Here is a 23,279-nt window from a genome sequence, read left to right as displayed (position 1 = left end):
TTTGACTTAAAACTATAATCTCATACGTAAGAGGGGCGGGCCTCTTTCAACCATCACCATCCCAGCAGCCCAAAAAAAACAATGAGGAAAAGAAAATATAAAACATAAAAAGTCAAGCAGACATTTTGCTACATACTGTATGAGATACCGTACATAAAGTAATATACTTGTGACGAAACTGTCAAGTATTACCTGACACACGTATCAAGTCTTGTTCAAGGGGGGCGGATGGTAAGACAAACTTTGTAACAATGTGGCAGGAACTGAGAGTACTATTGATCCCATTGAGACCCTGATGAATATTTCATCCCATACTAGCACCGGAAGGCTCGCTACAAATCTTTCACATTTTGACAGAGGGCAGAGAGTTAAATCAGATGGGAGTTGTCGGTTCAGATTAGCTTTGATTTGTCCTAATCGATTCTTAGCCCTTTCATCTTTGTGTGTGTGTGTGTAACAGAGCAACTCAGAACATTGGCCTGAGCGAGAAAAGACAGTGCTGTCTACCGGGTAAGGTTTTGAATGCCAATAGTCTGTTCGCTTTCTCTTTGGAAGGAAGACTGATCTCATCTTTAGAAGACTTAGCCCCCACATTCCTTTGTAGTCCCTACCCCACTGGCTGTCCATGGTTGGATACCCCTGTCCTAATACTATTATAAACTAATGAGCAATGACAAGATCAGAAACATGACTACAGAGTGTAATGTAACCACTAGATATTGAATATCTCAATTTTTAGGGAGGGTTAGGGGTGAGACTGGGTGACAAAAAGCAGAGAGATCCACTCACCTGGACATGGACGCATTCATTGCGAGGGCGGGATAGGGGTGCCGGAACCCCCCTGGGGGGATAGAATACATGTGCTGGCCCTGCCTGAGAATGAGAGAACGAGAGGGAGGCAACAGTGAGAAGAGGATCCGACACAGCTGAGAGAGAACGCAGCAGTACTAATCCAGCCCTCATCAACTGCAATCCCCTGCGTGAGGAACAGCACCATTCAAATTGATTACAAGACCCATGGCAAAACCCATCGAATGTGAAGTATTTATCGTAAATATCTCAAATATGACAGTGTTTTAATAATTTGAATATCAGAACGTGCTTTAACGTTTAAGAAATGCATCAGATTGTAGTCAATGTTTCTCCTATACTATAGTTGAAGTCGGAAGTTTACATACAGCTTAGCCAAATACATTTAAAAACGTGGTTTTTCACAATTCCTGATATTTAATCCAAGTACAAATTCCCTGTTTTAGGTCAGTTAGGATCACCACTTTATTTTAAGAACGTCAAATGTCAGAATAATAGTACAGAGAATGATATATTTCAGCTTTTATTTCTTTCATCACATTCCCAGTGGGTCAGAAGTTTACATACACTCAATTAGTATTTGATAGCTTTGCCATTAAATTGTTTAACTTGGGTCAAACGTTTTGGGTAGCCTTCCACAAGCTTCCCAAAATAAGTTGGGTGAATTGTGGCCCATTCATCCTGGCAGAGCTAGTGTAACTGAGTCAGGTTTGTATGCCTCCTTGCTCGCACACGCTTGTTCAGTTCTGCCCACACATTTTCTATAGGACTGAGGTCAGGGCTTTGTGATGGCCACTCCAATACCTTGACTTTGTTGTCCTTAAGCAATTTGGCCACAACTTTGGAAGTATGCTTGGGGTCATTGTCCATTTGGAAGACCCATTTGCGACCAAGCTTTAACTTCCTGACTGATGTCTTGGGATGTTGCTTCAATATATCCACATAATTTTCCTCCTCATGATGCCATTGATTTTGTGAAGTGCAGCAGCCCCTTCTGCAGCAAAGCACCCCCACAACATGATGCTGCTACCCTGTGCTTCACGGTTGGCATGGTGTTCTTCAGCTTGCAAGTCTCCCCCTTTTCCTCCAAACATAACGATGGTCACTATGGCCAAACAGTTGTTTCATTAGACCAGAGGACATTTCTCCGAAAAGTACAATCGTTGTCCTCATGTGCAGTTGCAAAACGTAGTCTGGCTGGTTTTGGAGCAGTGGCTTTTCCTTGTTAAGCGGCCTTTCGGGTTATGTCGATATAGGACTCATTTTACTGTGGATGTAGATACTTTTGTACCTGTTTCCTCCAGCATCTTCACAAGGTCCTTTGCTGCTGTTCTGGGATTGATTTGCACTTTTCACACCAACGTACATTCATCTCTAGGAGAAAGAACACGTCTCCTTCCTGAGCGGTATGACGGCTGCGTGGTCCCGTGGTGTTTATACTTGCATACTATTGTTTGTACAGATAAACGTGGTACCTTCAGGCATTTGGAAATTGCTCCCAAGGATGAACCAGACTTGTGAAGGCCTACATTGTGTTTTCTGAGGTCTTGGCAGATTTCTTTTGATTTACCCATGATGTCAAGGTTTGAAGGTAGCCCTAGAAATACATCCACAGGCACACTCAAATTATGTCAATTAGCCTATCAGAAGCTTTTCTGGAATTTTCCAAGCGGTTTAAAGGCACAGTCAACTTAGTGTATGTAAACTTCTGACCCACTGGAATTGTGATATAATGAATTTTAAGTGAAATAATCTGTCTGTAAACAATTGTTGGAAAAATGATTTGTGTCGTGCACAATGTAGATGTCCTAACCGCCTGGCAAAACTATAGTTTGTTAACAAGAAATTTGTGGAGTGGTTGAAAAATGAGTTTTAATGACGCCAACCTAAGTGCATGTAAACTTCCGACTTCAACTTCAATATGAGATTTGGACTGTATGATTTAATGCTGTGTGTTACTCACTGTGGCACCAGCCAGCCCAGAGGATGAGGGATCTGTCCCACTGCACCTGGAGACAGGGGGTAGTATGGAGAGAGCTCTGATGGGTGGGGAGTCCGAGGAATGCCTGAAGGGAACACAAAAGGGGACAGTTTAAGCATTTAGGTCATTATACTAGTCAAGGTTATTTTCTCTAAGAAATTAGCCAATGATTAAGTCAGACATACCTCAGTTAAAGTTGAATACAAGCCATGCAATGCTTTTGGATCAGAGGCGGTATTAGGCAGCAACATGAGATTCCATGAGGTTGTGTGTGTACCTGTCTTTGGGTCAAGGATCTCCGGGGAGAGGTGTGAGGGAGGGGTTCCGGGGGAGAAGTGTTCGTTGCTGTAGGTGATGAGGGGGGTCAGCGGATGGACGTGGTGAGCATGCTGCACCACTGGGACCTTGTTGGACTGTAGGAGAGACAAGAGGAACACACAGAGGGACTTTAGACATGGGAAAGAGAGGATAGGTTAGAGCAGGGGTTTACTGGTATTCCTGGGTCTCCAAACACTCTCACAGAAATTGTCTCATTCATAACTTACAGATAACACAGTCTGGCATTTGTAACACGTTGTGCATGATGTTTGACATATTCATTGACATACATGTATAGCCTTCTGCATCATAATGTTCCAAATCCATCATGGAGCCCCATAATGGCAAAGCAAAACAGGTTAAGAAATGTTTGTTAATATCTAAAAAAGAATAATACAAACTCGTAAATATCACATTTACGTAAGTATTCAGACCCTTTGTTGAAGCACCTCTGAATGCTATTACAGCCTCGAGTTATCTTGGGTATGACGTTACAAGCTTGGCACAACAGTATTTGGGAGTTTCCCACATTCCTCTCTATAGATCCTCTCAAGATCTGTCAGGTTGGATGGGGAGCATTGCTGCACGGCGATTTTCAGGTCTCTCCAGAGATGTTCGATCAGGTTCAAGTCAGGGCTATGGCTGAGCCACTCAAGGACATTCAGAGACTTGTCCCGAAGCCACTCCTGCGTCTTGGTTGTGTGCTTAGGGTCGTTGTCCTGTTGGAAGGTGAACCTTCACCCCAGTCTGAGGTCCTGAGCGCTCTGGAGCATGTTTTCACCAAGGATCTCTATGTACTTTGCTCCGTTCATCTTTCCCTCGATCCTGACTAGTTTCCCATTCCCTACCGCTGATAAACATCCTCAAAGCATGATGCTGCCACCACCATGCTTCACCGTAGGAATGGTGCCAGGTTTCCTCCAGACGTGACGCTTGGCATTCAGGCCAAAGAGTTCAATCTTGGTTTCATCAGACCAGAGAACCTTGTTTCTAATGGTCTAAGAGTCCTTTAGGTGCGTTTTGGCAAACTCCAAGCGGGCTGTCATGTGCCTTTTACAGGGTTCAGTCTGACCACTCTTCCATAAAGGCCTGAATGGTGGAGTGCTGCTGAAATGGTTGTGCTTCTGGGATGTTCTCTTATCTCCACAGAGGAACTCTGGAGCTATGTCAGAGTGACCCTCGGGTTCTTGGTCACCTCCCTGACCAAGGTCCTTCTCCCCCGATTGCTCTGTTTGGATGGGCGCCCAGCTCTAGTAAGAGTCTTGGTAGTTCCGAACTTCTTACAATTAAGAATGACGGAGGTCGCTGTGTTCTTGGGGACCTTCAACTGCATTTTTTGGTACCCTTCCCCAAATCTATGCCTCGACATAATCCTGTCTTGGAGCACTGTGAGACCTTACATACAGTATCAGTCAAAAGTTTGGACACACCTACTCATTCAAGGGTTTCTCTTTATTTACTATTTTCTACATTGTAGAATAATAGAAGACATCAAAGCTATGAAATAACACATATGGAATGATGTAGTAACCAAAAAAGTGTTTGGTTAAAAGTTAATGCGTTTGAGCTAATCAGTTGTGTTCTGTCAAGGTAGGGGTGGTTTACAGAAGATAACCCTATTTGGTAAAAGACCATGTCCATATTATGGCAAGAACAGCTCAAATAAGCAAAGAGAAATAACAGTCCATCATTACCTTAAGACATGAAGGTCAGACAATCAGGAAAATGTCAAGAACTTTGAAAGCTTCATCAAGTGCTATGATGAAATTGACTCTCATGAGGACCGCCACAGGAAAGGAAGACTCAGAGTTAGCTCTGCTAAAGAGGATGAGGTCATTAGAGTTACCAGCATCAGAAATTGCAGCCCAAATAAATGCTTCAGAGTTCAAGTAACAGACACATCTCAACATCAACTGTTCAGAGGAGACTACATGAATCAGGCCTTCATGGTTGAATTTATGCAAAGAAACCACTACTAAAGGACACTAATTAGAAGAAGAGACTTGCTTGGACCAAGAAACACGCACAATGGACATTAGACCGGTGGAAATCTTTCCTTTGGTCTGATGAGTCCAAATTTGTGATTTTTTTTGGTTCCAACCACCATGTCTTTGTGAGACACAGAGTAGGTGAATGGATGATCTCTGAATGTGTGGTTTCCACTGTGAAGCATGGAGGAGGAGTGATGGTGCTTTGCTGGTGATCCCGCCTGTGATTTATTTAGAATTCAGGGCACACTTAACCAGCATGGCTACCACAGCATTCTGCAGCGATACACCGTCCCATCAGGTTTGCGCTTCGTGGGGCTATCATTTGTTTTTCAACAGGACAATGATCCAGCACACCTTCAGGCTGTGTAATGGCTATTTGACCAAGAAGGAGAGTGATGAGTGCTGCATCAGATGACCTGGCCTCCACAATCACCCAACCTCAACCCAATTTAGATAGTTTGGGATGAGTTGGACTGCAGAGTAAAGGAAAAGCAGCCTTCAAGACAGTTGGAAATTAATTCCAGGTGAAGCTGGTTGAGAGAATGCCAAGAGTGTGCAAAGCTGTCATCAAGGCAAACGGTGGCTACTTTGAAGAATCTCAAATAGAAAATATATTTTGATTTGTTTAACACTTTTTTAGTTACTACAAGATTCCATGTGTGTTATTTCATAGCTTTGATGTCTTCACTATTAATCTACAATGTATAAAATAGTTTTAAAAAATAAAGAAAAACCCTTGAATGAGTATGTGTGTCCAAACTTCTGACCGGTACTGTATATTTCCCAAGTTGTATAATATCTCCTAGATATAGGACAGACACTTGTGTTGTTTTCTCATTGTTATTATGGGGTATTGTGTGTAGATCGATGAGGAAAATAAATAATTTCATCGATTTTAGAATAATGCTGTGATGTAACAAAATGTTGAAAAAGGGTCAATGGGTCTGAATACTTTCTGAATACCCTGTATGCTGTTGGTAGTCACCGTGGCACTGAGTCGTGTGCAAAGGTGATGGTGAGCCCCTATGTCTGTGTCTGCCTGTCGCTCTTCCTCCCTGGTAAACAAAACAGGCTGTGGCAGTGCGTGTGACGGGCCCTATGATGCAATCTGGATCCCTACCAAGGCACAGTGAAAGCCTGCGGATACATGCCAACACCATTACGGCCATGTAGTGGCGGAGGGAACTGTTTGTTCAGCCTAACAGGCAAAACAACAGGGCCCAATATCCAAAAGTCACACCTGTAAGTACTCTAGGTACTTCAATGCCCATACACATGACTGGATCCCTTATCTCACGCCGCTAACTCACCCACGTTACCCCTATACACATTTTTAGGATCTCTCATTGATTTGGTCTGAGTACACTACACTGGTATTAGATCCATCTTTATGGTCTATGGGAATAAATTCCTATATACACTCAAAGCACTCACAATACAGCATAAATCACAATGGGAGTTGGGAAATACACTTCAAGAAGTTTTTTGGAGCAGACTCATTGTTATTTCAGCTTTTTTAATAGAGCTGTGTGGTGCCAGAGAAACTCCAGATCCCCATAGTCTGCTAGCTAACTGCACTAGAGCTGGCCAGGACAGCCAGGAGGATGATGATGATGATAATAATAACCAGAGTCTCTACTTTCATTAGGCAGCGTTCAGCCTCAGTCATTTCCCCTGGCTGCCCCGCTCAATGGAACGCTTGTTGGCCCAACTCGTCACATGGGAGGGTCAGCGGTGGGGGGGGAGAAAGGAATCTTGTTCCTCCAGACCTAACCTTTCTTCAGTATCCCTCCCCAACTCCTTCTCAACCTCTCGTCTAACCAATGAGGTCCAGGAGGGAACAAGGTTTGCATTGAGACGGCTGTACTCTCTCTTACTTCACGCTGCTTAGAATTGTTCCAAATATCAGGCATGCTTTTTCTGCCCTTTTTTATATCAGTTCCAACCTTTCCCCTTTTTTAAGTCTCAGCAAACTTGTTTCTCCTGCTCCCAAAGCCTGCTTTGATTTCATAAATGCCAGTTGTGACGAGGATAATATGCAAAGCGAAACGAGATAAAATTAACTTAAAATGTTTAACGCCTTGTAAAAGGTGAAGTATACATTTGTTCAAAGTGCACATTAGGTGTAAACAAACAAAGAACCCATGATACGGATAAAGCTTTCATATTATATGATGGTTGCATAAAGCATTATTGCATTATGTAGAAAACCCAGTGCTCAAATGTCATGTATACTTTAGGCAGGCTTTGTTGTTCTACTTCATGTACAATGTGATAAAATTTCTCCTATATTGTGGATGCTGTTTGAGACCTCTGGACCTGAGTGCCAACACATTTTGGGAAGCACTTCAGTGAGAATTGGAAATGATCGGCATTAATAATTTGTACTTTGGAATACACCAATCGCGTGTTCACTTCGAACTGATTTTTAAGTTTAACAGCGCCAGCTTCAACATGGATACCAGACTCTGCATTTTAGTACAGCGTTGCCAGAAAATGTGTGGAACAGAAATATGTACTGTAGGTGTAGCAGCCTACCTGCTTAAACCATCTCCAGAGGAGAGGTCCCTCTTTGGTCTACCTTAAGGGACATAGATGGTTACCTCATCAACTTCTACTGGCTTATTAGGTACTGACTGAAAAGTAAGTAAGTCCCTCCCACTAGATCTGAATATTATGAGTGGCTACAATTAAATAAGAAAACTTTTAAAAATGAAGGCAATGGTATTACACTTCTTCAGTCTGTCACCTGAACGTTCAGCTGGAATGCAGTTCAACAGTTAGTAAATGTGAAATTCCCACAACAAGTCATCTTAACATGTAAAAGTGATTTAAAAAAATACTGATTAAGTTAGTTTAAGATGTTGGGGGGGGGTTCTAAGCTGACATATGGAATTGTTTTATGAAGGTCATACCATGGATCATTTAGCCATTTGATTTTGAATTTTAGGACCCCTTTAAGTAGGCCTCAAAAACATTAAATTTGATAAAATATTGAATTTGGCATTTACTACTATAGCCCATAGATTAATACATTAATGAATTAAAAAATAGACAGTCAAAATAATACATCATAAAGAAAAAGGTTTTGAAGTGTCTGTCCTATATCTAGGAGATATTATAAAACTTACTATTTTATACATTGTAGAATAATAGAAAACATCAAAGCTGTGAAATAACACATATGGATTCATGTAGTAACCAAAAAAAGTGTTAAACAAATCAAAAAATATTTTCTATTTGAGATTCTTCAAAGTAGCCACCCTTTGCCTTGATGACAGCTTTGCACACTCTTGGCATTCTCTCAACCAGCTTCATGAGGGATGCTTTTCCAACCGTCTTGAAGGAGTTCCCACATATGCTGAGCACTTGTTGGCTGCTTTTCCTTTCCTCTGCAGTCCAACTCATCCCAAACCATCTCAATTGGGTTGAGGTCAGGTGATTGTGAAGGCCAGGTCATCTGATGCAGCACTCCATCGCTCTCCTTCTTGAATCAAATAGTCCTTACACAGCCTGTTTTGGGTCATTGTACTGTTGCAAAACAAATGATTAGCCCAACGAAGCGCAAACCAGATGGGATGGCGTATCGCTGTAGAATGCTGTGGTAGCCATGCTGGTTAAGTGTGCCTTGAATTCTAAATCAATCACAGACAGTGTCACCAGCACCCCCACACCATCACAAATCCTCATGAGAGAGTTTCATCATAGCCTTGGTGGTTTTTGCGACTGCACTTGAAGGAACTTTCAAAGTTCTTGACATTTTGATTGACCTTCATGTCTTAATGTAATGATGGACTGTTATTTCTCTTTGCTTATTTGAGCTGTTCTTGCCATAATATGGACATGGACTTTTACCAAATAGGACTATCTTCTGTATACCACCCCTACCTTGTCACAACACAGCTGATTGGCACAAACGCATTAACTTTTAACAGGGCAAACCTGTTAATTGAAATGCATTCCAGGTGACTACCTCATGAAGCTGGTTGAAAGAATGCCAATAGTGTGTAAAGCTGTCATCAAGTCAAAGGGTGGCTACTTTGAAGAATCTCAAATAGAAAATATATTTTGAATTGTTTAACACGGTTTTGGTTACTACACCATTGTGTCCAAGAGTGTCTCCCCTTTCTACAGTGGGGTCATATTAGTTTGTAGCCCAAATGGTTTGGAAGCAACAGACAAATGTTGGGACATCAACATTAGCATCTTCAGATGAGTCCCGTGGGGCTTGTAAGAGCAAAACAGAGAACACCACCGTGTTTGTGAGAGTCTTCCCTTTCAATAGATTGATCATATCAGTTTGATGACCAAACCGTTTAGATGCTACAGTGCTTTTTGTGAGAAGACCAAGAAGTCTCCTGGTCTGACAAACAGCGCTGTAGCTCTGCCACTTTCCACCGCAGGGCGACATGTGGGGATGCAGCTGATTGAGACGCAGCCCATTCAAAAAGCTAGACACTGTATTTCTAGCTTAAACGGACAGATTTTGATGGGGATTTGTTTTCTTCTTATGCTGCGTTTAGATGGTACGAGGTAGACAGCAAACCAGATGTCATTCTTTTCAATGAGACCCCAAATGTAAATGCTGTAGAGGATGGCGGCGGAAGACGAGACTTGCCGCCAGAGTTCAAATATTTAAAGCTTTGCCGTCTGCTGCAGCATTTGTTTTCTACCGGATGTTGATTTGCACTGTTTGTTTACGGAAATCTCCGTAGCAACACATACTGTCGTGCTGGCTTGCTTTTGCTGTCACCCTCTTTCTTGCTTTCTTGTCCCGCTTTGACAACAGGTAGTTTTTGCATCCCTCGTCTAAACACAGCATCAGATTCCAGGTGTGTCAATAGACACTAGGTCAATAGACTCTAGCCCATCAATACCTCTATTCATCCTCTAATAACCCTCCTACCCATGACAGCTTCACATGCTTGGCTTCATGATCACACGGGCAAGGAACATAAGATATGTTTCAAATATAAACATCTACATGTCGACCGGGACAGAGAAAGTGCAATCTGGAGCCAGATGGGCTCTGCATTGACCTGCCTACATGTTGAAAACTGCCCAATCCACTGTACCAAAACACAATGCCTTCACAAATGGCGTGTGGCAACACTGACTAATGATATTAGATTTGAGTCGACACGGTAACAGGAAGAAAAGTTGCTGAGCCAGTGCAGAGACAAGGTCGCTGTCTGTTAAGCGGTATGAGGTGAAGTAGGCCGAGGTGGCACTACCTCACTGGGCCATTAAACTTGGAACACTGCTAAGAAAACCACACTCCTTGGTCAATGTGGGTGTAGGGGTGGATTTCATTCAAGCAAACATGTTTTTGGATCCTGCACATCTGAATTGAATTACTACGCAAACAGCCGATGGGGAAAGAGAGCGCAGAACAAACTTTGTGTATGCCTTTCTACTACGCAATCCCTTCAGGGTGGGAAGCTCAGAGGCCTTTCAAAACTCCAGGAAAGAAAGAGTGAAAAGATTGCATGGCATGCTGAGAAATCCAAGCCTTGTTTGTCAATGACAAAAGGAAACAGACGTAAGTTGACTGACCGTGACACATGTTTTTAGAATCAACCCACCAAAAACTATGCCATTAATCACAGAGGCGCTACGCCACTTTGTCTGACCAGTCATCCCCTCTGAAAGGGTCAATTGCAAGAATGTTTAAGGTTAAGAAAATGACTGTGTCACTTTTCAGTGGCACGACTCAGCTCCATACTCTACAGACCAGTGATGCATAACCAAATCAGAGCTGCACTATCCTTATATGCAAATAGACCATTGCCATATATGTATTGCCATATATATAATTGCCATATATATAACCGGACTGTCTTTACAGCATTAATGGTGGCGAGTAGATGCGCTTGTTTTGAGATCAAAGCGAGAGCAGCATGTAGCCACGCATGCACATTTGTTCATATAATTTGCTAGTAAGTGAGTTATTAGCACAGTTATAGCTCATTTCTAAATCAGCAATGAGAGAGTGGTTGCTTCCTACAAGAGCACAAAAAGTATGCATTTCTATCCATCTTTGAAAAGCGAGTCAGGTAAAGATAATTTTTTCTGTCTTAAAGGGACAGTGTTGTACTTTGAGACTAAAGAAGCCAATAGGCAGAAGGTAGCATCATTTGTCTGATTTTCTGTAAAAATGGTATGGGAATAATAATTCACTTTATTTTGTAAAGTGGTTTCTTCTTGCATTAAACAGCACATTTTCAGTCACCTCCTTGTGTCACTTTCTGACCTTACTTCCTTTGTTATGTCTTTGTTTTAGGTTGGTCAGGGAGTGAATTGGGGTGGGTAGTCTATGTTCTTTTTTCCATGTGTTTGGCCTAGTATGGTTCTCAATCAGAGGCAGGTGCTGTTCGTTGTCTCTGACCTTAGTTCCTTTGATATGTCTTTGTTTTAGATTGGTCAGGGCGTGAGTTGGGGTGGGTAGTCTATGTTCTTTTTTCTATGTGTTTGGCCTAGTATGGTTCTCAATCAGAGGCAGGTGTCGTTCGTTGTCTCTGATTAAGAATCATGCTTAGGTAGCCTGTTTTTCCCATTTTAGTTGTGGGTGATTGTTTTCTGTTGGTCTCATTCCAACGATGATCGTTACACCTTGTCTGAAGGACAAGTGGATAAACAGGTTAATGTCAAGCCCTGCATATTTTTTTCCAAAAGTCTTAAGGAATGTTTGCCTACAATGAACACCCCACATTGGCTGATACTGTAGGCTGAATGATAGAACAGCTATTTCCATGTTAAAATGTTATGGGATGCATTTTCTCTATTGTTTTTGATGGTAGGCCACTTGATAGGCCTACATTATGATCACATAGCCACAGTAGTCTACTTGGCCACTGTTATAACTGTAACTTAAAGCAGGTACAGCCTCAGTGTTCACAATAAATGCATCCCAGAAGTTGCACGGAATTTTTACAATGTTCAAGTTTGCACTCAGCAGACCTGAAATGTGCTCAGTGCCCCCAACAATTGAGGGAACAAGTGCACTTTCTTGTTTATTAGTGGCTATGTACTTGGATATTAGGACCTGATTCCTATCAGTGTGTGTCTATAAAAGCAGTGTTTCTGCAGAGCCATGGAAGGACTGCAGCCTTTCCATCAGTATTCAGTTCAGGCTTCCCAAAGCCTTTGATTTCATGATGGACTCTGGTTGTTCAATGCGTAATGCAACACAGGCAAATCTCAGAGGACACCCAGTCAAAGGTCTTTCAAACTATTTTGGACTGCGAGCTAGCAGAAAGTATCTTTGGCAAACCCAACCTGTACCATTCTCTGTCGTCTTTACAAAAACTTCTACTCAGTCTAATGTGCTGAAAAATGCAAGGGCACTTCATGGAGAAGCCATCTTTGGAATGGAAATCCATGTCAATGCTGAGGTCTTACCACTTCAATTCAATTAACAAGCAACCAGGTGACTGCCATACTCCACTAAGTGAATTATGACATGCTGCTGACACACGGGGAACCAAGACAGCGCTCCTGTCATCATGATTGCGCGGTAATGGGGTATTGAAACACAGAGAAAATAATTATTCTACCTTTGTCAAATTCAGAACAGGAGGCCATATTTGAGCTGAGAGTACTGATCATCTGATGACTGAACTGGGCAGATAGACACTGAAGTCAGGACTATAAGACCTCGTTAGGAAGTCACATTACTTCCTAAACTTGCTTAACAGTGAGTCCTTTGTTACCAATGACATGTCTAACATGTCATCAGTAGGAATGGTAGAATGACTTGAATGAGCGGAAGTGTGTGCTATTGACACAGCTTGATCACCACGGTGATGATTAGGCAGAGTTCGTCTAGTCTGAGGAGTGTGTTATTGCTGCTGTGATCTGAGGAGGCAGAAGGCAGGCAGCTCTCTCCCTGTCCAGTCTAGTCCGGCTGGCATACCGCTACTGGTGACTGACAAGGCTGAGGCTGACACCCACAATGCATCACCTGGTCTTGCATCGCCTTTGATGTATAATACATGAATAGGCAGCTCTCTGAACACAGGGTGTGATATTGGGGCGATGGGGTGGTATTCACAGACAAGCTTGTTCCCTTCTCCATATCCAGCCCCCCACCCCCATACTACCAAAAGCAATACCAACTGAATGCTAAATAAACCTGTCGTCTCGTGAATAATTGAGGATCTCGGCCGGAGCAGGCTCTGATTAGCATACGGGCCTTATGGACCCAATCTGCACAGCAGTGACAGGACAGACAGCCTTCCCTGTTTCAGGGCTTCTCAAATGCACAGAAGGGTTTCATTTCTATTTCAGACTCCTCTCACTCCTGGTCCACTAACACAACGAGAGACCAACTCCATCATTCATTACAATGCACATTGTCTGCTGCAGGCCAGGCACCGTGAGGGACAATTGGTGATTTGAGGCACCAGGAATATGATCATAACCAATGGCATCATCATCTCATCACTGCTGTAGTGCTGCAGCTAAATATTAAATCAGCAAAGACACTAAGGGGGAGAAGGGCTTTGAACAAACACATTTGAGAGCAGATAAGTCGTATCAATTAAGAGCCATATGTGCATGAACAGTGGAAGATACTTGACGGTCATCCCCAGAAGTCCCACATAATCAATACCAAACAAAAACTCGTCTCCACACCAGCCGTCATGAATATACAATTATAACATGTAATGAGTGCTTGCAGAAGAGAGCAGGAATACATAAAGATGCTGCTGTCCCCTGGCTCCCTCTCCTCAGGTCCCTCTGACTGGCTGGCCCTGGCCCCTGGGCAGTAATCCCTGGACCCCCACGGACCCCATCCGCTCCCCCTGCTCTCATTAGTGCAGTGCTGGGGCCCTGCAGGCCTGGGGAGCCTGCCTCCTGCTCCCCCTTTCTGCTGCTGGGGTAATGAGCACATAATCAGCCTGGTTCCCTGGCAGCAGCTCACCAGAGGGGCACGTGGGCATATGGCCATGGTGTGTGTGTGTGGGTGGGAGGTGGTGGATGGTGGGGGTAAGGGCACAGTGGGGTGTTTCAGTCTGAATGGGTATCAGAGGACGCTTCTGCTCACACATCTGATGACCTTGTCTCTCAGATCACCTGATTTTCTCTTGGCTACATCCTCTTCTGGTTAACATGACCACTCTAAAATACTCTGTGGACCGAAGAGATTTAGCTGAAGGGCAAGAAAATATAAACGAGAAAGGAGACAGTGACTTGAAATGGGAACAAGCACTGTCCACTACAAAATTGAAAGTTAGGCAACTAAAATAAGTAAAATATTCTCCTCCAAAATCAACTAAATCCTTCACATCTGAATGTCAAAGTCCTGGTCCTCATTCACTATAAGTCTCTCGCTATCAACCTTCCTGGTTCAATGGACATTCAATAAAGATGAAGGTCGCACAAATATAGAAGGCTCGTCACAGAGAAACATTAGTAGGTTTCTTTTATGCGAATCTTGAGTTCAGCCAAGGTAGGGCAGCATGGAACCAAGCCAAAGACCTCAGGTTCCTCGTCAAGTCTTCAATAGCCCCTTTCATTTCCTCCTAATTCAATTGCAATTACCCTGCTCCTTATTCACATTTTTTTGCTGCCCTAAAATACAGGCCCGTGCATTTCATAATGTCATATATTAAGTAAATAAAATAAAATCCATTGGCAGGAACAAAACAGGGCACAGCGAGCCCTGTGTCCCTCAGACAAACGAGCCATACTCACAGAGAGTCACTGACAGGTCAGCACTGACAGGTCAGTAAAATATATTTAATTGGCTTCCAATTGAGAGGGAAGTCAGCCACAGAGAAGCTCTGGATTCCCCAGGGCAAGGCCTGCACTGCTCCCACTGACAACAGCTTCCCATTGAGAGGGAAGTCAGCCACAGAGAAGCTCTGGATTCCCCAGGGCAAGGCCTGCACTGCTCCCACTGACAACAGCTTCCCATTGAGAGGGAAGTCAGCCACAGAGAAGCTCTGGATTCCCCAGGGAAAGGCCTGCACTGCTCCCACTGACAACAGCTTCCCATTGAGAGGGAAGTCAGCCACAGAGAAGCTCTGGATTCCCCAAGGAAAGGCCTGCACTGCTCCCACTGACAACAGCTTCCCATTGAGAGGGAAGTCAGCCACAGAGAAGCTCTGGATTCCCCAAGGCAAGGCCTGCACTGCTCCCACTGACAACAGCTTCCCATTGAGAGGGAAGTCAGCCACAGAGAAGCTCTGGATTCCCCAGGGCAAGGCCTGCACTGCTCCCACTGACAACAGCTTCCCATTGAGAGGGAAGTCAGCCACAGAGAAGCTCTGGATTCCCCAGGGCAAGGCCTGCACTGCTCCCACTGACAACAGCTTCCCATTGAGAGGGAAGTCAGCCACAGAGAAGCTCTGGATTCCCCAGGGCAAGGCCTGCACTGCTCCCACTGACAACAGCTTCCCATTGAGAGGGAAGTCAGCCACAGAGAAGCTCTGGATTCCCCAGGGCAAGGCCTGCACTGCTCCCACTGACAACAGCTTCCCATTGAGAGGGAAGTCAGCCACAGAGAAGCTCTGGATTCCCCAGGGCAAGGCCTGCACTGCTCCCACAGCTTCCTATTGACGCCACTCAATGAAGACTTTGTCAAGTGCATCATTGTGTTTATGCGATCCGACAAACACACCAAACTAAACAGACCCGTCTAGCCGGAATCACTAAGGTCACAGGCTGAGTCACTGTGATTACTTAACCACAGTGTGGTAACCATGGGTGGCTCGCTGAGCACAACTACCAGATCACTTCCCTAACCCCAGATCACCCAGATATGAGGTACAATACTGGGAGCCGTTACTAGACACAGTGAGTGGCTGGATGGATGGTGTGGTGTACTCACTTGGTGTCCTAGGGTGGGAGAGCGGGGGTGGCTGGATGGATGGTGTTGTGTACTCACTAGGTGTCCTGGGGTGGGGGAGCGGGGGTGGCTGGATGGATGGTATGGTGTACTCACTAGGTGTCCTGGGGTGGGGGAGCGGGGGTGGCTGGATGGATGGTATGGTGATGGTGTACTCACGGGGTGTCCTGGGGTGGGGGAGCGGGGGTGGCTGGATGGATGGTATGGTGTACTCACTAGGTGTCCTGGGGTGGGAGAGCGGGGGTGGCTGGATGGTGTACTCATTAGGTGTCCTGCGGTGGAGGAGCGGGGGTGGCTGGATAGATGGTATGGTGTACTCACTAGGTGTCCTGGGGTGGGGGAGCGGGGGTGGCTGGATGGATGGTATGGTGTACTCACTAGGTGTCCTGGGGTGGGGGAGCGGGGGTGGCTGGATGGATGGTATGGTGATGGTGTACTCACGGGGTGTCCTGGGGTGGGGGAGCGGGGGGTGGCTGGATGGATGGTATGGTGTACTCACTAGGTGTCCTGGGGTGGGGGAGCGGGGGTGGCTGATGGATGGATGGTGTACTCACTTGGTGTCCTGGGGTGGGGGAGCGGGGTGGCTGGATGGATGGTATGGTGTACTCACTAGGTGTCCTGGGGTGGGGGAGCGGGGGTGGCTGGATGGATGGTATGGTGTACTCACTAGGTGTCCTGGGGTGGGGGAGCGGGGGTGGCTGGATGGATGGATGGTGATGGTGTACTCACGGGGTGTCCTGGGGTGGGGGAGCGGGGGTGGCTGGATGGATGGTATGGTGTACTCACTAGGTGTCCTGGGGTGGGAGAGCGGGGGTGGCTGGATGGTGTACTCACTTGGTGTCCTAGGGTGGGGGGTGGCTGGATGGATGGTGTTGTGTACTCACTAGGTGTCCTGGGGTGGGGGAGCGGGGTGGCTGGATGGATGGTATGGTGTACTCACTAGGTGTCCTGGGGTGGGGGAGCGGGGGTGGCTGGATGGATGGTATGGTGATGGTGTACTCACGGGGTGTCCTGGGGTGGGGGAGCGGGGGTGGCTGGATGGATGGTAGGACTCACAGGTGTCCTGGGGTGGGAGAGCGGGGTGGCTGGATGGTTTCAGGTGTCCTGCGGTGGAGGAGCGGGGGTGGCTGGATAGATGGTATGGTGTACTCACTAGGTGTCCTGGGGTGGGGGAGCGGGGGTGGCTGGATGGATGGTAACACACAGGTGTCCTGGGGTGGACGGGGGGTGGCTGGATGGAATGGTGAATACTCACGGGGTGTCCTGGGGTGGGGGAGCGGGGTGGCTGGATGGATGGTATGGTGTACTCACAGGTGTCCTGGGGTGGGGGAGCGGGGTGGCTGGATGGATGGTATGGTGTACTCACTTGGTGTCCTGGGGTGGGGGACGGGGGTGGTTGGATGGATGGTATGGTGTACTCAAGGTGTCCTGGGGTGGGGGAGCGGGGGTGGCTGGATGGATGGTATGGTGCATAGGTGTCCTGGGGTGGGGGAGTGGGGGTGGCTGGATGGAAATGTACCACTAGGTGTCCTGGGGTGGGGGAGCAGTGGCTGGATGGATGGTATGGTGTACTCACAGGTGTCCTGGGGTGTTAGCTCCAGGAACTTGCCATTTCATCTGCAGGTACTGTGGGGTGAAGAATAGGTACCATGAAACACACATGTCTGGACACTGAAAAATACAGTAAGGGCAAGCATATAAAAACATGCGGGGGGCGCGCCCGTGTGACCCCCGGGGAACTTTTTTTGCCGCAGGGAGTAGGTTTTTTTTCTTCACCGAACAAGAGCACACAGCACAGAGCAGGAGGTATGAAGTGCAGATAACAAACCCTTAAGAGACACCATGGAAAAATATTTAACAGGGATGAAAAGAAAGATGGAGAGAGACGGAGATAATGAGACAAACGTAAGTCTCCCGAAAGCTAAGACGAGGAAATATGACGAAGCGTATATAAGCGCTTGGCTTCACTGTGACTACGGTGGGAGAGGAGGAAAGACAGGTATGTTTACTGTGTCTAAAAATGTTGGCAGCGGACAGCATGAAGCCAAATAAATGAAGGCGTCGCTTAAAGACATTACACCTCAATCACGCTGAATACTGCCAACAATCGTCCCGCGTTGTGAACGCTACTTCAGTAAACCAGCACTGTTAGCATCATATTAGGTGAGGTACCAAATTGCTCAGTGCAACAACCCCACTCCATAGCAGAGGAGCGGATACTGCCTGCAGCATTAGACATGGTCTCTGTCATGCTGGATGATGCAAGGGCTGCAAAAATAAAGTACTTCCCTGAAAACAGTTCCCAATATGACTGAGTGAGAGATCCTTTCAATGCACCAGCTCCAACTAGTTTCAGCTCTGCAGAGGAGGACCAGTTCCCAATATGACTGGGTGAGAGATCCTTTCAATGCACCAGCTCCAACTAGTTTCAGCTCTGCAGAGGAGGACCAGTTCCCAATATGACTGGGTGAGAGATCCTTTCAATGCACCAGCTCCAGCTAGTTTCAGCTCTGCAGAGGAGGACCAGTTCATTGATATGACGTCTGACTCCACATTGAGACTGAGGTTCACATCACAGACACTGAGTGAATTCTGGCTGAGTGTAGAGAGGCAGTATCCACTCTTAGGGCAGAGGGCCATGGGCATTCTTCTTCCTTTTGCAACATCTTATCTTTGTGAGACTGGCTTCTCTGCTGTTGCTGCACTGAAGACCAAAGTACAGGTCCCAGCTAAACATTGAGCAGGAGCTGAGAGTTGCAGTATCATGCTTCAAACCCCGCTTTGAAAACCTGTGCTCTGCAAAACGTGCTCCTTGTAGCCATTAATCCTGACTTCCTCATTTTGATAAAAAAAAAATATTTAAAAAATCAGCAAATTGTTTTATTCATTTTTGTTTTATAGGTCAAAGTGTTTCATATATTGTGCTCCTGAGTTAATGTTGCTGATCAATTTGAATGTATTATTTATTGATTATATTTCATTTTATTTATTTTTCAGTATCAAATACAATGGATACAATGTTATGCAGAGGTGTACTTATAACAATTTTATAGACAAATTATACTATTTACAGTCGCAGCGGAGAGTTGGGGGGCGCAAAATGTTTACTTCTTCCTGGGGGGGTAACAGAAAATAATTGAGGAGCACTGATGTAGACCAACTCGCTAATACTTGTTGAGACTGAACTGCATGAAATATGGTTGAGCTATTCCAGAGCAGATGTCATAAATGGTGTGAGAGCCAGCAGAAAGACAGAACTCTGACAGACACCTGTATGAGACTCACATGTTGTTGGAGTCAGACACTGGCTTTTGGCAGAGCGGGGGAGAGGGAAGTGAACACAGCAGACTGGAGGGGGACTGTGAAATCTCCGTTTGTCAGAGAGAAAAAACAAGAAAAAACAAGCGTCCAGCTGTGGGCGCCCATCGACTAGCGGGTGGGAAGGGACAGCTGGAAGGAAGCTCCATCAGAACGGGCGGGAAAGGCAGGGGTGGGGTCTCAACACTAAGCCTATGGCATCCTGGTGAATTGTTTTGGCCTTTTGACCCAAACCAAACTAATCCACTTTCCTTGTTAGCATTTTTCATCTTGTTATCATAGTCATCATTATATGGAGCAATAGTGTTTTCCTTTCATTTGGAGGGGGGGGGGGGACTAATTGTTATTTTATGGCAGCCCAGCCCATGCATCCTCGCATTGGAACAGGATCATGTATACAGGAGTTGTTATATCTCCTCCTGAAAGCAACACATTTCAAATATATTTTCCCTATCAGTCTTGGTGCTGTGTGGAGCTGGTGATCTGTTCCATGCAGAGCTCCACCATCTGCTTTGTGAATCTGTTTAAATACCGGATACAGCAGATTGTCATGCATGTGGATTTTCTCCATGGTATCCAACGACTTCAAATTCATTAAAAGGGTTTTCATTTCAGCTTATAATGCATTTGTGCGAGCACACATAGACATGTGGTATCAAAGTTCATCTGAATACCAACATGATTCCAACACCTCTGCATGTGTCATTAGTAATGTAACAGCATTGCTGTTTAGTAATGGATCCACTAGTTGCGAGAAGTTTAGCACATTACTCAGTAGTTTAATTTATGTTGAGTATGGCACTCCCCAAAATGGCTAGGTCAGAAGCAGGCTTTATAGAGAGAGAATGATGGTCCCTGTAACCAACCTCAGCCACCTATGCTTAGGCCTGATCTAAAGGTTAAGACCATTTTAACAGCTCAGCTGTTTCAGGGGCTAGTGCACTTAAACATACATGTGCCCACACACACACACACACACACACACACACACACACACACACACACACACACACACACACACACACACACACACACACACACACACACACACACACACACACAAACACACACACATTTGACTCGTACCCTAATTGTGTCCTGCTGTTCAACTTCTCAAATCCACATCCCAGAATCAAACAAATGAAAGAGTATTTTGCATGGGAAAAGGCCATCTTGTACAATAAGACATGGCACGTTTCCTCATATTACATAAACCAAGGCTGTGGACTTTCATTAATAAATTATACTGTTGCACAAAGTGATGTATATATGGTGGGGAAAACTCACTGCACGCATGTGAAAGATGACAAAAGCCTATTCAAGGCTTAAAAGACTTATCAATCATCTGTGCAGGATTTGATTTTTAAAGCTTCATTCATCACTCCGAGTTTGTAGAGAGGAAGGAAACTTGGATGACTGCGGGTTAAAAATGGAAAAGACATTATAGCAGCAGGGGGAAAGGGAGAGAGGGGAAAAAAACATTCAGGAATGAGTTTGTCGGAGCAGGCAGAGGGTATTGTTTCCTGACAGCTGGGGTCCAATAGAGTACTGAGGGAGGAGGGAGGGGGACCCTTATTCCCATCTAAAAGGGGGGTTCTTGGAGTTGACATCAGCCCTTTTCATTTTCACCACACTGCTCAAGGCTGAATCGCAGGTTCCAACTAATGGGCCCAAGTCCATACAACTGTCAGAAGGCCCTTGCTTTTCGAGGCTGCTAGCTCCCCATTGAACATGTATTATGCGTTGTGCATACTGCCTAATGAATGCTGCTTTCTGGGGGGAGAAACAAAACAATACAGTTTTCACTGTCTAATCTATGTCATTCACGAGTCCCTCCACAAATGAAACAAGCCCTATTGTGAGCGTTTGGTCTACCCTGACCATGCCTACCCCCAGCTCCCCCACCCCCCCGTTCCCTTATTTGACAGCTTCTGGCAGGACTGGGGAACATGCCCTAGGGCACTTTTATATTCAGAAGAGTCAGCCTCCTTTAAATAATTGCCACTGTACACGATGGAGCGGCTGGTTAGAGAAAGAAACCCTCAAACTACCATCTTCCACTACCCTCCCTACAAATGTCTACTCAACCTTACACACCCTACCTCACTGTAGTCAACTACACACAACTCACTCACTCACTAACAGGAGAGAGAGAACAGTCCGGTGGGCTGTGGTAGGGGAGACAAGGAGAGCAAGACGGAGAAAAACAACTCAGGAATCAACTCAGGAGCCTAAGTTATTCAAATGCTTCTTATAAATCTTTCCTGACACAGTCTTACACACACACACACACACACACACACACATACAGCACATTCGGAAAGTATTCAGACCGCTGAACTTTTTCCACATTTTGTTACGTTACAGCCTTATTTGAAAATGGATTCAAATTAAAAAATATCACATTTACATAAGTAGTTAGACCCCCTGTACTTTGTTGAAGCACCTTTGCCAGTGATTACAGACTCGACTCTTCCTGGGTATGACGTTTCAAGCATGGCACACCTGTATTTGGGGAGTTTCTCCCATTCTCCTCTGCAGATCCTCTCAAGCTCTGTCAGGCTGGATGGGGAGCGTTAATACACAGCTATTTTCAGGTATCTCCAGAGATGTTTGATAGGGTTCAAGTCAGGGCTATGGCTGGGCCACTCAAGGACATTCAGAGACTTGTTCAGAAGCTGCGTTGTCTTGGCTGTGTGCTTAGAGTCGTTATCATGTTGGAAGGTAAAACTTCGCCCCAGTCTGAGGTCCTGAGTACTCCATTGCTCCATTAATCTTTGCCTCGACCCGGACTAGTCTCCCAGTCCCTGCCGCTGAAAAACATCCCCACAGCATGATGCTGCCACCACCATAGGGATGGTGCCAGGTTTCCTCCAGACGTGACACTTGACATTCAGGCCAAAGAGTTCAATCTTGGTCAGACCAGAGAATCTTGTTTATCATGGTCTGAGAGTCTCCAAGCGAGCCGTCATGTGCCTTTTACTGAGGAGTGGCTTCCGTCTGACCACTCACCATAAAGGCCTGATTGGTGGAGTACTGCAGAGATGTTTGTCCTTCTGGAAAGTTTTCCCATCTCCACAGAGGAACTCTGGAGCTCTCATCGGGTTCTTGGTCACCTCCTTGACCAAGGCCCTTCTCCCCCGATTGCTTGGCTTGGACGGGCAGCCAGCTTAGGAAAAGTCTTGGTGGTTACAAACTTCTTCCATTTAAAAATGACAGAGGCTGCAGACAATGCTGCAGACATTTTTTGGTACCCTTCCCCAGATCTGGACCTCAACACAAGCCTGTCTCTGAGTTCTAAGGACAATTCCTTCTACCTCATGTGTTTTATTTGTATTTATCTTTTGCTCTGACTTGCACTGTCAACTGTGGGACCTTACATGGACAGGTGTGTGCCTTTCCAAAACATGTCCAATCATTTGAATGTACCACAGGTGGACTACAATCAAGTTGTAGAAACATCTAGGATGATCAATGGAAACAGGATGCACCGGAGCTCAATTTCAAGTCTCATAGCAAATTGTCTGAATACTTATGTAAATAAAGTATTTCCGTACATTTTTATTTGTTGCAAACATTTCTAAAAACCTGTTTTCGCTTTGTCATTTTGAGGTATTGTGTGTAGATTGTGTGTAATGTAATCAATTTTAGAATAAGGCTGTAACGTAACAAAATGTGTAAAGGGGAAAGGGGTCTGAATACTTTCCAAATGAGCTGTATATTGGCAAAAGATCAGTGTTCCTCATGAAGAACTTTACTTTACTCTATAAGTACGGGTCAGGAAGCTTCAAATCCAAATGGGAATGACATGTTCTCTCTGCAAAATAACAGAACATTTAGGCCAGAGGTTGCTAAAATGTGTTTCATTTAGAAAATTGGTTCTCCAAGTATTCCCATGAGAGAAAATAAAGAGACAAGTGATCATGTCTCAATGTAATCTAGTTACGAAATGATTCTAATGTTCAAAACAATCTATTTTTGGACTAAGACGTGGTCCCCAATCAAT

General features: G+C 45.1%; 1 protein-coding gene across 1 annotated transcript in view; it reads right to left on the bottom strand.

Annotated features, from left to right (window-relative positions):
• LOC118394059 (transcription factor 7-like 1-B) overlaps positions 1–23,279 on the bottom strand; it is a 50,245-nt gene that overhangs the window by 3,553 nt on the left and 23,413 nt on the right. Inside the window, exons 4-8 of the mRNA XM_052461486.1 lie at positions 17,532–17,581; positions 16,840–16,894; positions 3,069–3,204; positions 2,774–2,876; positions 790–873 (exon numbers count right to left, since the gene is read on the bottom strand). Of these exons, the coding sequence (XP_052317446.1) occupies positions 790–873; positions 2,774–2,876; positions 3,069–3,204; positions 16,840–16,894; positions 17,532–17,581 (428 nt within the window). The remainder of the gene's footprint in view (positions 1–789; positions 874–2,773; positions 2,877–3,068; positions 3,205–16,839; positions 16,895–17,531; positions 17,582–23,279) is intronic.

Source organism: Oncorhynchus keta, chromosome 14 (genome assembly GCF_023373465.1).
Source record: "Oncorhynchus keta strain PuntledgeMale-10-30-2019 chromosome 14, Oket_V2, whole genome shotgun sequence".
NCBI lineage: Eukaryota > Metazoa > Chordata > Actinopteri > Salmoniformes > Salmonidae > Oncorhynchus > Oncorhynchus keta.
The sequence above is the reverse complement of the archived record's forward strand: the minus strand, read 5'-3'. Positions and strand labels throughout refer to the sequence as shown.